Genomic DNA, 17,323 nt, shown 5'->3' on the forward strand with positions numbered 1-17,323 from the left:
GATGCTTTGATGGACTAGAAATCTCCCTCCCAAAAATTCTGTATTTCACTCCAGATTCCATTATACCTTCCAATGTTTCAGAATGGGTCAGTGCTACTGATGTAAATATTTAACTTACCTTGCAATTTGAAGATACAACCCATGATAATAAAAAAAGGCCAGAAAGGGATCTTAAATTACCTAGTCCACTTCATTCTCTTCCTCTAGTGCATGATCAACCACATCTGTGTGAATCCTTAACATTTATCCAAACTGTTCTCAAGTAACTCCAGTTATGGAGATTCCCCAGCCTTCACAATCACACTGCTCTAGGATTTCACATTTTCATATGCATAAAAAGTATTACTGCAATCTTTTTTAAAAATAAGTCCTTTGATTTTCATCCCATCCACTTAAAATACAGGTAAAAGACTGTTTAGTAACTCTGTGTGGTAGCCTTTTTCCCCCACTTGAAGACCTGAAGTTTTTCCTCCAGCCTTTCTTTTCCCTGTAGACTTGTTGGCCCAAATTCTTTACCTTGCCCTGTAAGTTAGGTTTAGTAAACTTCTAATCAATCTTTTTATTTTTTTCCCTCAGAATTCTTCCAATGGACCACTGATTTTCCAACATTCTGTACTCAAAACTGGATGCAGTATCTAATGTAAGCCTTATGAGTTCTGAGGAAAAAATGAGGACTTTGTGTCCTCAACATCCCATTTCTACAAGGCAATATATTGCTGCTTTCCTCGTCCTCCAGATGCATCGCACAGCTAAATAATAAACACATTGTGAGCCTCTGTAGCTTCTCAATCTTCCTCTCAAAAACTTCAAGACTCTCACTGTTTTCATTAGTATTTAACTATTTCCACCTATTCATATAAGCTCAAATGTGTTCCTATTAAACTGCACAGTATTTTGACAGTTAATTTTTCCCATTGCCAAGATTATTCTGAATTCTAATTTTGCCTTCCAACACTGTTTTCAGATGACATGAAGCTGGGAAGGATGTCAATGTCAGCTTTATAAACATATGGCCTATTGCATCATCCCAGTCATTACTGAAAAGCAGCATTGCAACAGTGGAGCCAACAATCAAAAGTTAAAATTCCAGCCGCAAGAGCAAGGGTGGAGAAGAAAAACGTTAATCATGAAGTTATTCTCTGTTGTTATGACAATTCCAATTATGTCAGAAAACAGGATGCAAGGAAAGAAGTTTGGACAATATTCAACCACCTACTATCAAGGTTAAGGATTTTCAGCTCTTTCAAAGTATATCTCTGAGGAGGCAAGAAAGAATATTGACAATTGGATAAAGGACTTAATTCTTGATATACTCCCTGTATAACAGTTTAGCACTTCTAACCAAAACATTTATTTTAAAAGAATGAACTGTCTGAACATATAATTGGAGGAAGTAAAAGAATGGTTTTACTTGGCTGCTAATTAATATGACATGTTTGATATTTTTGTCTTTTCTCAACCTCAATAACACATACAAGTGAACAGAAAAATGTTCAGCAAGAGCTTAATAAGTAATATAGCACTAAACACTTCTACTACTTCATTATTACTGGTTTTAATTGCTTGATATTTTTAATGTTTCTTGATTTTGAATCCCATCTCAGTTAGCTACATGCTCCAAATTTGACTGAGGAATTCCACTGCTTCCTCTGGCTAACCACAGCAACAGCACTTTAAATCTGTACAACTGTTTTACTCTGTTTCTGTAGGACATTCACACACACCTCAAGCTTCTAGGCTGAGGAAACAGAGTTGATTTTAAACCCCAAGTTAACTGCAGCTAATGAATTTTCAACATCCAAAGTGAGAGATTACTTGAGACTCAGCAACGGTGTTAAAACACCGTAGAGATTTCACTGGCCACCTTCCTGTTACTGTTCCTAAAAAAAAAAGATTTTGTATTTTTAAACAGATTAAAGATTTTCTCAAGGTATTTCGCAAACCAAAGCATACAACAGAAACATTATACAAAGCTAAACTGCTAATTCACACACTTTTTAGAAGTGTACAACAGTAAATTCCTTCCTTGGACATGCAACATACGGCACAAGTAATTTCCAGGGAGTTATCAGCTTGTTTTTCTTGGCAAAGGAAAGTCTAACAAAACTTCTATGCACAAATGCAAAATCTCAAAAATACTTTAAAAACAACACTATAGTCACTAATCACACTTAAAATTTGTCAGGAAAATACTGAAAATGTTCTCCATTTCTCTTTCCTTCCATTCCTCCCTAACTTATAGCTCCTGTTGAACAGGTTGTTGGTAAGACTCCTTCTCATGTCAGACTGGAAAACAATCCTGAGGGCATTCTACTTGGCCCACTTTTCTCAGCAATTCTCACATGATGCATGAAATATTACTGTGAAGGGCATCAGGAGACAATTGTGCTCATCACCCTAGTGAGCAGTGCACCACAAACAAGTGCAGAAAGGCCATGACAGGGATCCCTGCTCTGCACTGTAGATCCTCTAGCCTGCATGACACAGCCTGATGTCCCAGACAACAAGAGAGAAATCACTGACAGCATGTCTTGCTTCTCAGTGCCACAAGTCATCTAAACTCTTTTCTTAAGAACCCTTTGCTAGCACACAAGACTCAATGTTTTTAAATCCGTAAATAGTTAAGTAAGAATGCTGAGAATAAGACAGCAAAACAAAAGTTATCAAAAGAGTTCTTCTTCCTCTAACCAACTGCTTTTCTCACAGGTATCTTTAGAAGAAGCCACTACCAAAACTACAGACCAACCTCAGTACAAATGTACAAATAGGCTGTTTTTGATAAATACAAGTGCAACCTAAGCACCTAATATTTCCCTCCTCCTGTCTGCCTCTCCACATGGAAAAGCCAAACTATAAAGTTTAAGTGACATGTGAAAATAGAGGAAACCCACTGAGTTTAGGGGATGATGGGAATGGTCAAAATATTATTCTGAGAACCTATTCACTTAGCTACCCCTGAAGAATACTGGTTACTAATCTGTTTGAATGGTTCATCAGAATAATATTACACAAGGAGGTAATAGACCAGAAATCCCTAACCAAACTTCAAAGTAATTTGCTAGGCATCTTCAGTGTTTTAATTCATTCTTCTGTTTGATAAACTTTTATTATCCACCTCTACCTCCCTCCAGGGTCCTAACACTTCTCACTTGCCAAAATTCTTGTTTCAATTCCAAGTAACACACACATTTCAGAAAAATTTTTATTTTTTTGACACTTATCTTTCTTCCACCCCAGGGAAACTCTGGCTGTGTATCCTTATGGTAGGACCCAGCCAGAATCTATGGCAGAGCTGGAGGAAAGAAAACACCAGCACTAGCATGAAATGACAGTTTTGTGGGTTACTTCTGGATGATTCCATCAGCTTTCTTGCAGAAAGTGAACACCTACATTCTAACCCATAAACATTGGAGAGTACTTCTCCTTTACAACAGTATCTCTGTGGCAATCACCAGCCTGAAGCCAATTTGAAAAGCAGATGGTATGCTCTCAGGGAGGCTGAGATTAACATTGAGAAAAATTCTGTGCATCACTATCAAATTTTATGGAAAATAGAACTTTCATGTTAAACTGGGTCAAATCTTTGAGCAAACTGCAGAACAGAGGGGACCAAAATGGTTTCAAATTGGAACAAAAATAATCTCTTCATGACCTATTAGATTTAAACAATGACTCCTGCTCTGCAATGGTATCAAGCTATTTTCTCTATTGCAGACAGCTATTTTTAAGAGACCGAGTATTTCCACGCCCCTTCTCTGAAGGTACTAAGGACTAATCCTGGGTGCTAATTCACACTAAGGGACCAGTCATCTCCTCTCAGCACAGATCAATGCCTGGGAAACTTACCTTATCACTGTCTAGCGTGTTCTGGGAGGTTCGTGAGGCGATTGAAATAGTATCAGGCTGGCTGCTGCCATCTCCCTGACTGTCCAGGTCCTCACCATCTCTGCAAAGAATTCAGTTTTCATTACAAGAGTAGTACTGTGTTTGTAACATGTTGAAGAAGTGAGACACTCCTAATGTGGCAACAGACCCCAAATTAACTGATGCAAGAATCAAACAGTCAGTACTTAATACTCTGTTCTCTGATGTAAGAGAAGAGATTCATTTGCAAGGTACACATCAAGTAGAATTAAGGCAACAACTAGTGAGCCAGAAATATGGCAACAAACTTGCACAGTCACTTAGCCAAAGCTAGCAAGGAGGACACTTGGTCACACATTTCGAGCTTCATAACAGGAAAACCAAGGACCTCAGTACCACATGCAAAATTGCAAAAATCTAAAATGTACAGCTATCCTGCACTGCAGTTCCAAATCCCTTCTGTAATGGCTCATTTACACAAGCCAGGGACTGTTCAGAGCAGAAATCTCAAATTCAGCACTGCAGGAAACTGTAAATTAATGATAAGATAAAGCTGGACAAAATGACTCTTGCTTTTGTCCAATTCACTGCAAGCCATTCAAAATTCAACACTACAGAGGAAAGAGCACTGTTGTGTACTTAGAGATCTCTGATTATTTGAAATACTACTTACCTTCTTCCTTTCTGTTTTGTTGTTGGTGCAGTTTTGGGAATGTGGATGGGCTCTTTCAATGCTCCTTTCAGATGAATAGTTCTTTCTTGTATCACTTCCCGGATGTGTTTGATCCAGTCCTGTTTATTCTCTATACTGGATGCCTTTGATATGCAAAAGAAACAAACCCCCCCCACAATGGACCATTATGGTTGAGTAGATCCACACATACAGTCAGCTAATAAACACATGAAGAATGACTTTGTGAAAACTTTCTGAAAATCCAAACAAAGAAAAGGAAATTCTAGCTGGCTGTCTTAATTTTGAATCACCAACACTACTTTACACCTCTCAACATTATTAATATTGGTAATTTAAAAAACGTTTTAACCTTAATTCAGAGTTTACTTTTGTAACTTGATGACTAAAGCCCTGTATGTATGTCATGTGAGGCAGGGTGGATTGATGTACTTGGAGGATCCCAGTAATAACACCTTGAACACTAGTATTTTAAACTCACCCTACATTTTAGGTCAATTCTAACTTGACATAATCATCATCATCATCATCATCATCTACAAATACTGGCAAAAAAGTTAACTTTTACTGCAACACATACACTTTGTCAACACATTTCATGTATTACTCTTCCCACTTTTTGATACATATCTCGAGGCAGAAAGCTAATTTAGGGATTGTATTTTAATTACTGCCTGCAACATATCTATTTTTTAAATATTCCAGAAATTACTTGATATCCACCTGCCCAACTTGTAATCTGATTGCTTAGTCCAATTTAACCCTGCACCTGAAATGTTACTAAATATACATATTACTGTAGATCTAAAGAAATTATTATATATAATTTTCTAAATTATACACTACTTCTCTTAATTGCTGTCTCCTGAAATAACTGGCTTCAAATATATTATAAATATTTAATATATTATAAATATATAATAACCAGGAATTCTAAAGGGATCAAGAAAATTGTAGGAACAGATGGGCAGGTAGGAAAAAGAATTTTGTTTTCTTTTACAAACAAAAACATTTAGAAAAAAACCCTAAACATGACCTTTTAAACAATCTTTTATTTAGTTTTTCAAGGAATTTACTTCTTATATTAATGAGGTAAGGGAGTGCTTGCTTCCAGCCTTCAAAATCAAATGAACAAACAAAGTCCACAAAATTGTTGAAGAGCTCAATGTATCATAGAATTTTTATAAATATCCTATGCACAAAGATCTCTACATAAGATCTTAAAATTATATTATGTAGAGAGCCCTTAATTAAAACCTCTTATTCTGCTCTGCCCTGGGAGGATCATTTCAGGCTGCAAAGCATTGTCTGTGAAATTATGGGAACATTAAAACTGAAAAATAATCTAGTATGTATTAATTTTACATTTAATTTCCTTGCATTCCTTGACTGCTGCCAGAAAGCTAATATAAGCTTTTGTTTCCTTTTTCACTAGGAAAAGATATGAATTTGAGTATTGACATGTAAATTGGAGGGGCCATTTTTAAGTGACATTACTGAGTATTCACTATGAATATATATGAAATCACAAACAATATAGTAGGTGTATTAACCTGTGGAATGGGAAGATTAACTTTGTTTCAGCTCAACAGACCTCTTCAAAATATACCAAATTACCCATTAGCTGGTTATGGTATTACAAACCAGGTTCTTCAGTTGGGAAGGAATCCCAGATTACATACCATAATCACAGAAAACATTGATTTAGCCATTCTTCTAGCTAAGCAAAGAGCACTACTGACACCTGTAACTTGCCCGGACACAAAATTTATAGGCATTACATGCACTTTCATCCAAATGCAAGTAGCTACAGAAAAACATAAAAATGGTTTGTAGTGGTTTTTTTCTGCATGAAAATATGGGTCATGAAAAACAGCGATGACTTGAGTGTGAAAGGTAACACCGATGCCATCATTTCTTTGTGGCACTGGGGCCTTGTCAGCTAATGGAAGTCCATGGGATCAAACCTCTCCCTACTATGATTTGTGAAAGCAGGTTTGTCTAATCCTTCAATAGGCTACAAAGATTCCCCTCTGCTGTCAGGCCACATGAGTTAGAGATATATATATACCACCACCTCTGCAAACACAAAAAAATTTATCTGTCAGCTGCTGTTCCTCTCAAAACTGGAAATCATTCCTTGCCTTCCCAACAAATATCAACAACAACTACAAGACTTGCTATAGACTTAAAGCACATCTGCTAAAATTACCTTGAGAACAATTTTGTTGTCTGAAGTTGGTGTCCTTCCAACCCACAGAGCAAACTTGCAGGGGTCTCCTTCTACATGTTCTGTGACACCCAGTTCTGAAGTCTGGAATTAAGAAAAATTTGTTAGGACCACACAGCATTTTTTCTCAGAAGCCCAAAGGCAAGCTAATAGTCAAAAAAATTGAGCACTGCTATTTGAAGATACTTTCAGAAGCTTAAGGCTAACTCATATGCTAGAGAGAATCCTTTATGCTGGTGGCAGTGGTGAGGTCTTTTCAAAAAAGCAATAACTGCAAGCTTAACAGTCTCTTCTATAAAGTGACAATAAACAGTAACACTTACAATCTGAATACCAAATAGCTTATTTTAGTTTTTGGACTTCACAGTAAAAGCCTCATAACTCGAAAGAAGATTCTTGGCAAAAAGTAAGTTTTGGCTTCTCTCCCTGTTCATTTCCATTGGAGAACACTCATTATTTACTGATTTTTAAGCTTTCTCTCAGATAAGATATGCTTAAGAATTCTCTTGATATCTTCTAAAACTCTGGTTTCTTTTCTGTCAAATGATCCTTTCCTAGTGTGTTTCCTTCCCTCTGAAACAGATGAAATAATTCAGAAATGCAGTTTCCCTCAAGAATTTTGTGAGACAAGTACATGAGCAACCAGTCCTTGGGAATGTTCTAATGTCAGACCTTAATAGCTAATTATCATCCAAAATGTTTTCACTTTCTGACTAGAACAACATATCACTCATGTGAATTAGCTTCCACTTTAAACAATTCATACAGGCTCTGTTCCAAAAAAATTTACAAACTAAGAAATACAGCTCAAACTAAAAGAACCCTCACTCCCCAACAGCTGCTAAGTATTCTTACATGATTAGAAGCTGTATTTTTCCCCTCATACACATCATCATTAGCACATACACACTTCAACACAGGAGATGCTGGATACCCAGTACCTGAGTAAAGGTACTTTTTTTCTTGTCTCACTTGGATGCCAACTTGGGGTCTTTTTTGTTTTGGTAGGTAAAAGCTTTTCTGGCTTTTTTTCTTCTAAAATAATCCCATCCCAAAATCTGCCTTCCACACACAAGTGTCTTTGCCCAATAGGCAAACATGGCTCTCTGCAAAGGACACTGGCAACGCTAAAAGTCTGCATGAGGCTCACAGAACAGAAATCATTGTGGATTACTGAATGCATGGAAACCACACTGAGGTGAGGAAGCTCCAAAACAGCCAGTTACTGGTGACTGGGAGTGTTCTGTCAAAGTAATACCTGCTTGCCTTTTTGTCCCACAGCCCTCCTTAGACATTTGCTCTTGGACACTTAATCTCTTGCTGAAGGAGTTCATTAACACATTCTGCCACCTCTATATATATCCTGCCATTGAGTATCTTGTGCTGGGGAAACCCTGATGGTCATCATGCCTCAAGCAAAGAGAAGGACCTAATTTTTGTAAAGCCACCTTCCAGAAGTCATAGGACAGCATACAAAAAAGATCTTTAGCTCAGATCAATATGCATGCTTTCAACACATGCCTTTTCTAAAGATCAAACTATAAGAGCTGCTATAATAGTATGCTGCACTACAGGATATTTTGCCAGATAGAATATGACAACAAAAAGAAATCTTGTATTTTAAAAATGAGGTACAATAGAAGTCTTCAAGATTTCCATCAGCTTCTTAAGACCTTAGGCTATTACTAAATTCCTACCAGAGGAACTGATATGAGAATTTTACAGGACTGATTTTTCAGTTCTGTCACCTCTCCCACAAAATCTCTTGGCAGCTATCAATATTCTTCAATACACCAGCATTTTTTTATTTTGGGTTCTTAAGAGCACCAAAGAAAGGTGTGATCAACAAACAGCTGCAGCTGTGTTACCTGCTACTAGCTATTTAGTTTCAGGAAGGAAAGCAAGTGTTGGAAATGAAGTGACAGGATATGCAAAGAGTGATATGGAAAAAAAGAGATTTTTTTTTTTTTTCACCAACCTGTTTTACCAGTTTGGACACAGAAGTGGGAAGAAGGAATAAATGAAGGAAAAGGAACAGAAGCACAGAGAAAAGACTCGTTATTTATACCACCTAGTCTTAGTTATATATCCTAACAGGATCAATACAAGAACAATGCTTTCTAGAGTGTGACTCAAAGAAGGAAAGTAATTTCAAGTACTTGCTCTGAACTATTTGGTATAAAAACTCATCTTGCCTTTGAGAGATGCAGAGAAAGCCATGGGAGACTGTCTTGCCACTTGGCTACCTAAAATTATGGAGAGTGAATACTGCTTTCACACAAGTCATCCAACAAGATAGGAAGGTAAGGATGTGAATTCCAGAGTTTTGTAAAGCATACGTAGTAAGAGATAAGAAAAGCAAGAGTGGAGGCTTTGGGTTTTTTGTTTTTTTCTTTTTTTTTTTTTTTTTTTTTAGATAAGAATAAAAACATTTCCAACTTTACATCCTCTCAGCAGACCATAAGTAGTTTAATTCTATTTGCAGAATTTTATTTTATTTTAGTTTTATTTTATTTTTAGACTACTGGTCTCACCGAACATTCTTGAATTAACTTTTCCAAAACAAAGTTCTTGCCTTCCCCAACCAGTAGGTGTAGAATATCCACTAAAATGAATCCTTAACAGCAATGGTAAACAAGAAAGATGAAGGCAGCTCATCAACTCCTTCCATTCTTCTGCTTTCTACAATTATAAGTGTTAAAGAATCTGCAATCAACACATAATGAAGATAAAACCAGTCCAGTCCAGTACTGATTTTCATTTGACCTAACACACCAAGACTGACATGTACCCTTCATGTCAGCTGCTTTGAGCCTATCCTGTTGACTCAGAAGAAGGACAAAGCACCAAAGTTGCATGATTCAATCTATACATTCCAAGGCTGTTCTTTCAGTGCTCTGTAACAGTTCAAGTTTTTCAGGCACACTTCAATCACCTGAGCTTAGTGAAGCCTATTCTAGACAGTTCTGTAAATATGATCAGTTGTTCTGCCATACTTACAAACAGTTTGCTCTTGTAAATGTACTTGCTCCTTCCACTCGAGTCCTTTACTTCTTTACTGAAAACCAAGGACATCTCAAAAAGGAAAAGGTGCCTCTCTCTTCCTTTTCGAATCAGAGTTTTTGGGTCCCACACTTGGAAGGATTCTTGAAGGATAAGCTCTCCCTGAGATTCTATATTTTCATCAAAGCCTAAAAATAGAGTGAAAGGAAAGATTCACCATGAAAAGTTGGTAATACAAATAATTGTAAAAAGCACAGCTTCTGTTCATTAAACCATATGATTTTTTCTCCCTGATACAACTTCCAAAAGATGAAATTCCAAGAAAACAATACTAAAAACAAGACTTGATTTTAACACTGCAATATACTAAATCTAACTGCAGCTCAAATGTACTTCAAAATTTAGACATCAAACTGTTAAGAACTTAACTCTTCTGGCAGTATTTTACCAACAAATGACAAATCTGTCAGCTTCTGGTAACCTCTTCTGTGATGAAAATGATTTCTCTTATGAGCTTTCTGCCACTGTAGAAAGTAAGCAACTTGCAAAGACACAGAGCACATCAGGTTCTTCTGAGAGTGGCAAGCTCTCAAAAGCCACCTTTTCTGGAGGTACACCTTCTCTACCACGTGGACAATGAGCACAGAAATGTGTTCCAACCAGGGATGGAAAAACATGGCAGCTTGGAGCTGTTGGCATACAATTAGCCTGCTATTGGTCATGCCAGAATTGATCCACAGTAAAGTAATAACCAGCTGGATCGCTTCTATTGAGACATAATGAAAAAAATAATGAAGATTGAGAATACCAAAAATTTTACTTCCATTTTAATAGTACCGTGCTCTCCCAGTTTAATACACAGCTTTAGAGTTGGAGGATAACAAAAATTGTCTGCCATACTCTTCTGAGTGGTATCAAAACCTAAAATAACTCCATATTTTAAATAGATACTGCTTGCCAGTTCTCATGTTCTGAACAGGGCAACAGTATGGAGAAGATCAGAGGCAAGTTCCGCCAGGATGTTCATTCCAAATCCTCCAGAGACATAAAGAGGAAATGTGCTCACTCACTATACTTGTCCAACATGAGATGACTCAACAACGCACGCAAGGTTCATTGTAAAACCAACTTATGTAAAAGATTAGGATATTCTCCAGAGTCACATTCCAGTGTTAAAAGATTATTACCAAAGCTGGTCAGCCTTTATACTAAGACCACCTCCTGAACAAGCATTTGGAACTAATCCTGTAAACTGACCAACATCCTTACTGTTTAAAATCAAGGAACAGATGTGATTCAGAGCATTCATACGATCAATGATCACATGTCAAATCAAGTCAAATTTTATAACAACAAGCACAATACTGGAAATTCCACAACAAGTTGCATGCTACTACCAGAAGGCAGAGGGGAAGAAGAGGCATATTGACTAGAAGCACTTAAGAGTATTTATTCAGCATCTGTAGGGTAAGAGTACTCTGCTTTTTTCTCAAAAAATTTAAACGCCCAAGAAAAACACTTCTATTATTAAATGTATGACTGGACCATTATAATATGGTAATGTGCCAACTGCAAAACAGATTTTGGCAGGAAGTTGTTCTAAGCACATAGATGCATTACATCCAACCTTCACTGTCTGCCATGAACATGATTATGCTGGCTTAGGCTTGGGCTAAATTGGCTTATGCTGACATTTTACTGCCAGAAGATAGATTTCATGTCAACTCGAAGTCTGTTACGGAACAGGCAGCAAACAGATGTGAAAAAAACAAACTTCCTGGAGACAATTATTTGATATATAAATCAGCAAAATCACCAATAATACACTTATGTGTCTCATACAAAGAAGCAAAGGATACTGGTTGGAGAACACAGCCAAAGCCAGCGTATCTGACCAGTCACCTATGGCATTTTGGGTGGGTAGTGGACTACTTCATTAGCCTACACATTTTTCAAATCCGCAGTGGTACAACTACAGGTCAAGGTGAAAGAACGCTTAAATTAATACAAGTGTACCAGCTGTCCGTAACAATTAATTTTCCTAAGTAAATTTGCATCATATATAGTCCTGCTAAAATGGTAGAAAAATACAAACCCAGAGAAAAGAATATGTTCACAAAACAAAGTTAATCTGCAGCACACAATGAATTAGAAAGGCAGCTTGAATCCTACCTTCCAGCATGCTGAGGTGCATGGCATCATTGGCTCGCTTTGGCACACTAAGCATCACCTCCAGGCCATCCTTAATCTCACCTTTACCTTCTTCACAGCATGTGAGCAGCTCCTGCAAAAGACAAGCAGACAAAATGACTACCACTTATTTCTACACTAATATGACAGACAATCAAAAAGTAGTTCTAACAAACCAAAAATAATTTTTGACACATAAAATCTTTTTGAACTTCTTACTTTATCAATGATATGACAGCATACTTTGTTTCTATCGTGATCAGTTCTTCAAGGAGCAGCCCAAGCTATCTGTTAACCACTTCTAATTTAAACAGGTTTATCTGCTTAATATTAAGTCTTTAAAAATTATGTTAAGAAAAAGCTTTTTTTGATAAGCACAGACATAGTTATCAGATGCTGTGCTACATCAAGGCCTAGAACAATGCAGCTGCCAAGTCATGAAGATGGGGGATAGCAGGGCAGCACAAACGGACCCCTCCTGCCTCTCCTGCTCCACTGCACCAAACACCTGCTCTGTACCACTGCTGATAAAGAGAATTTACACTGTTTTATCCTAAGTATTTCATAAATGATTATTTTGTGTTCACACAGTTAAAAGTAACCTACAGACAAAACTTTTCAATACCAAGAAACATTAAGCAATGGACAGAAGTTAGAGAATTGAACTGAAGCTGAAGTGTTGTAGTAGAATTCAGGGCATACAGTTCTCTGCTCATTCAACATCCCACAGATTTAATGTAACAGCGCCTGAGCTGATACTCAAATTTCCCCACCACTTTTATGTATTTGAACAGTATCAAGATACAATGTAGGTTATGTAACCAAAAGGGCATATTATTTTCCTTTTTATTCAAAAGGCCCATTTAATTCCTTCCCTCAGGTTAAATTCCTTTTCTCCTTTTTAAAGGGGAGGGCATGTGACTTCTACTGTCATGATCATTACATTATTTTTATTCAACTGACAATACCACCATCACAGCAAAACAGTACATGATCACACCTAAATTTTGCATGACAACTCCACAGAACAGTGAGTTCTGTGGAGTTATTTATTAGAGTTATTATATATTATATAATAATATTAGAGTTAATATATAGAGAGAGTTAATAATATATATATAATATTAATATTAGAGTCATTATATATTATATATTAGAGTTATTATATATTATTATATATTGGAGTTATTTATTGGAGTTATTATATATTTAGAGTAACTAAATATCTCTCAGAGGCACAGAAAAGGAGAAGCTTCAATACCATTTGGAAAAACAAGCTACCATTGTACCATCCCACCATACTATACATCTCTCTCCTATTACCAAAAAAAAAAAAAAACAAAAAACACAAAAAAAAAAAACAAAAAAAAAAAAAAAAAAAAAACCACAAAATAAAAAGAAGAAGATGAAAAAGAAAGACAACCCAGAAACCACCAGACAAATCCATATCCATTTTAGCACGTAGCAAAGATATCTGGCTCTGCAAACACTGATTAAACCGATCCATCCCACCACTTCCATAAATAAGCTGGTTAAAGCATATTAATATTAAAAATAATAACTGTTGGAATTAATACTTCAACATTTCTGAAACAGTAGAGCCCAGAGTATTTCTGTAATTATACCCTAAGTTGCAAATCCTTGCAAGTGGAAAACAGACAGTAAACTTCAGTCAAAAATGACAGATTTGTTTCCACCCAATGTGACCTGAAATAGCCTCTAATGTTTTTCAGAAATTTCAAAGGCAATCACACATGGCTGTTCTCAAGTAAAAAAAGGAGACACAGATCAGTCACAGTGCTTTTGTAGGCTGCTACAACAAAACAAGCATTGCCACCTAACAGAGACCCAGCACAGTCCAAGAACGCTGCTGCTCACCTAAGAAGACATCTGTCCACTTAGTGAAAGCTCTAACTACAGGCTTCCAAAATTTGTGCTTATTTTAACAGCTATTATTTACTTGACATTTCCAGGCAACATTGCAAATAACTCTTTGTGCAACAGCTCTACAGGTACAGTCGCTATGTGTAAATATTTACTGACACACACACATATTTATATGTCTAATAGATATCGTATATTACAGTTTTATATATAAATAAATATATTATTATCTACTTTACATTATTTAATATCAGCTTAGCTAATGGCTTGCCAAAATTTGGTGTAGAAACCATTAAAAATGGTTTTATAGTCATATAGCTATGAATTACTTTATTATTCTGGAAATGCAAATTTTATTTTCTAAGTAAACATCAGTAGACAGGTATATTTTTCTGGTTTACAGAAATCTGGACAAAAAGTTGCTTGTTTATGCCTTCTTTCATTTTCAGTTGAAGTTTTGCAGCAGTATTTGCAGCTGCCCAGGATGCTGGTGTCTTGGAGAGCAGAGTAGAACAACCCTCCTGATTTCAGCAAGAGCTTTGCTTTCTTATGATCAGCAGAATCAGATGAAGAACCCTGAATTAATACTGACCTTTAAAAGAAGCTGGTATTTTGTTATCCTTTGGACAGGTTTGATAAGGTAAGAGGAAATAGAGTTGGCCAGTCCATGTCGTTGTTGTATCTCCTGTGTGGAAAAAGCAAACATTTGAGGACTGTGAGCACCCACACCCAGATATAAACTGTTTTGAGCAATATGAAATAATATACATTAACTATAAATTTTATTTTAGCAGAAAAAAAATCCTCTAAAAACCAGGATAACCAGATATTCCAGGCACAATGAATCCTTATGCTGTGCATCTGCCTGCTCACTTGGTACAAACAGAAGATGATTACCTCTGAGAGTACCTGTGAGATGCTTCAACAAACCTAAATATAAAGAGCAACAATTAGGGACATAGAACATGTGGCAACACTTTTATTAAAAGCTTCAAGATCTGTACTTCTTTTGCTACTTGCAAGAGAGGAAAAGCCCTCACACTCCAGAGCTCCTGGGAAGAGGGAGGAGTACTGGGAAGGCTGAGGTGGAAGTATCTCAGCATCCCCTGCAATTTCAGTGCCAAGAGCCACAGACGGCCTCATCCCCAGCAGAGGGAGCACCGAGTAACAGTTTCTGACTGAAGGAAAGAGGTTACCAAGCGCTTGAAAAGAAAACAGACGCTTAAAAATAGAAAAAAGAATGACCTCCACGAAAATAAAGTGGAAAACAGAATTATCTGATATCTAAATGGGATGATTACAGATTTCAGGTACTGATTGGGGCTGAACTCCACTGATAGGGTCTGCCATTTATCATACCACTGGGTCTATTTTAACCAAGCAATTTCAAACAGCAAGTTATGCCCCACAGCTGTGGGCCAACTAACGGTAGTTACAGTGAATGGGATACAAATGATATTTTCATATGGATAAGCGGTGTCATCAGTGGAAGTGCCTGAGATTTCTGTGCACAGAATTGTATCTTCATACTTCTAATATACTTTAGGTGGATTAGGGGATAGAGAGATCTGGATATAGTGGTAAAACAGATTGATCAAAGGAGGTAAGAATTTATTTCTGATTTCTAATATTTTTATCAGAGCCCTGTGTTATTTTTCAAAATGGTATTTGCTAAATTTTTCTTAAAAAAATTTTTGGTCATATCTACCTGATTTTCTGTAACTTACCTGCTATTCTTCAAACACTGAAAACTTAACAGAGGCTTCACAGAAAGGATTTGCCTTACAATGTTTAGAAAACCCATTTCCTCAGTGATCAGACTTTTGAGATTAACCTCAAGGGCTTCAGGGATTTCCTCTACTTCCCTTTACTTGTGCAAACAATTCTAAAAAAAACCCTGTGGTGTCATTACACAGCTAGTGCCTCAGCTGGGGACAAAAAAAAACGAAAAAAAGAGAGCACTCTAACTGAATCATCTGCTAATACACGTCCAGCCAAAACTCATCCACTATGGCCAAAATGCCTTCCTAAAACTTTTAACACATCTACATTCTAGTCACTTTTTTATGCAGAATACATGTAGACCATGGAACTGAATAAGGAGGTTCAGCCTTCTGAATAATAGTAGTGAACTGAATTATCACTACGTGCAGTTAGAGTTTACAAGTGCTCCAAAAACCAAGATTTCTATCTCTATTACAAACAATGCAAACTAAGCACATCAAAATTTGCTAAGATTTGCAGGATGTGCTTGTGTGAGCTGAAGATTCATGTCTTGGTTGTTGGTTGCCAGAACATGCTTCCAGTTCTGAAGCGCTCTGATATCCGACAGTGACTTTCCACGTCTGATTTGACAGACCTGTAACACCAACTGGGCAATGGAAGTTAACCACATGAGACACAGGACTGATTTTCTTAAGCTGACAGCTTAATAAATTGCAGCATTATTATCAGGAAACTTGCATTTTCTTAACAAATTAGGCACTCAGCAGAACCACAAATACATGAATCAAACAGCCAAGGCATGCTTTTAAGATGGACACAATGTACTTACATCAAAGTATGCTCCTGCATGTTCTAATATCAGCTGAGTGGAATCTGGCTTATTCTTACAGTAGGTAACATACATCTGGAATTTGTCTGCCTGCAGAACAAAATGCAAATTTACAAAGGTTATCAGAGAGCTTCATTCCTTTCTCAAAGGTTTTACACCATTATCTTCCCTACCAAGAAACTGAGCTGTACAGAATTATATTTCCACTCAAACTGGCAGCGTAAAAATAGACATCAGGCAAGTATGACTGAAAACAACAGCAATGCATACAAAAATAGGTTATTTAAAGCTAAGACAAACCAAATCTGCACACTGGTTTAGGCTACTTGCATATACTTCAAGAGCAGCTAAGGACTGGCATCTGACAGGAGTGCCCTAATTGCTGTTTTTCTCAGTTAAAGATACACACGTTTTACTCAAATCTGAAGGAAGAGTTACTTTTACAAATCAAAAAGGGATCTGAGAGCAAGAATTCATCCCATCATGCCCCCTACCTCCCTTTCTTCCCCTAAATGTAAGTTTGGCTTTATTACCCAAGTAACAAAGCAATGTCCAACATCTTCTGGTAACTGCTCATATTTTTCCAACTCCTTGAGAAATATACTGCGGGTAGAAAAGAAACAAAAAGTACATGGCATATGAAACATGTTTATTACAGCAACTTGCTTGGATCTACAGTCTGTGAACAAAGGCCATTAGAAAACTTTCTGTAACACCAAATGTATGAGTTAAGGAAATAAAGATAACTGGAATAGATAAAAGTGTGTAAAAAAGTTCTAATATCAAATATAATTCAATAAAAATTCTGATGAGAAGATCAGAAATTGAACCAGCAGACATACAGTTAATACATAAGGATATGCAAAATTTTAGTAACTGCTGTTGTTTTCTATTAAGATGGTTTCCT

General features: G+C 36.7%; 1 protein-coding gene and 1 long non-coding RNA gene across 2 annotated transcripts in view; one reads left to right on the forward strand and one right to left on the reverse strand.

The window, feature by feature from the left end:
* Positions 1-17,323, reverse strand: part of TRIO (trio Rho guanine nucleotide exchange factor) — a gene marked incomplete at its 5' end in the record, with an annotated part of 243,148 nt that overhangs the window by 70,789 nt on the left and 155,036 nt on the right. Inside the window, 8 exons of the mRNA XM_083866631.1 lie at positions 3,847-3,946; positions 4,538-4,680; positions 6,768-6,869; positions 9,786-9,976; positions 11,961-12,072; positions 14,455-14,547; positions 16,417-16,506; positions 16,950-17,019. Of these exons, the coding sequence (XP_083722757.1) occupies positions 3,847-3,946; positions 4,538-4,680; positions 6,768-6,869; positions 9,786-9,976; positions 11,961-12,072; positions 14,455-14,547; positions 16,417-16,506; positions 16,950-17,019 (901 nt within the window). The remainder of the gene's footprint in view (positions 1-3,846; positions 3,947-4,537; positions 4,681-6,767; positions 6,870-9,785; positions 9,977-11,960; positions 12,073-14,454; positions 14,548-16,416; positions 16,507-16,949; positions 17,020-17,323) is intronic.
* Positions 1-17,323, forward strand: part of LOC310912290 — a 174,552-nt gene that overhangs the window by 70,742 nt on the left and 86,487 nt on the right. The gene's annotated exons all lie outside the window — the stretch shown is intronic.

The sequence above is a fragment of the Zosterops lateralis genome, assembly GCF_965231275.1.
Source record: "Zosterops lateralis genome assembly, chromosome: 1".
NCBI lineage: Eukaryota > Metazoa > Chordata > Aves > Passeriformes > Zosteropidae > Zosterops > Zosterops lateralis.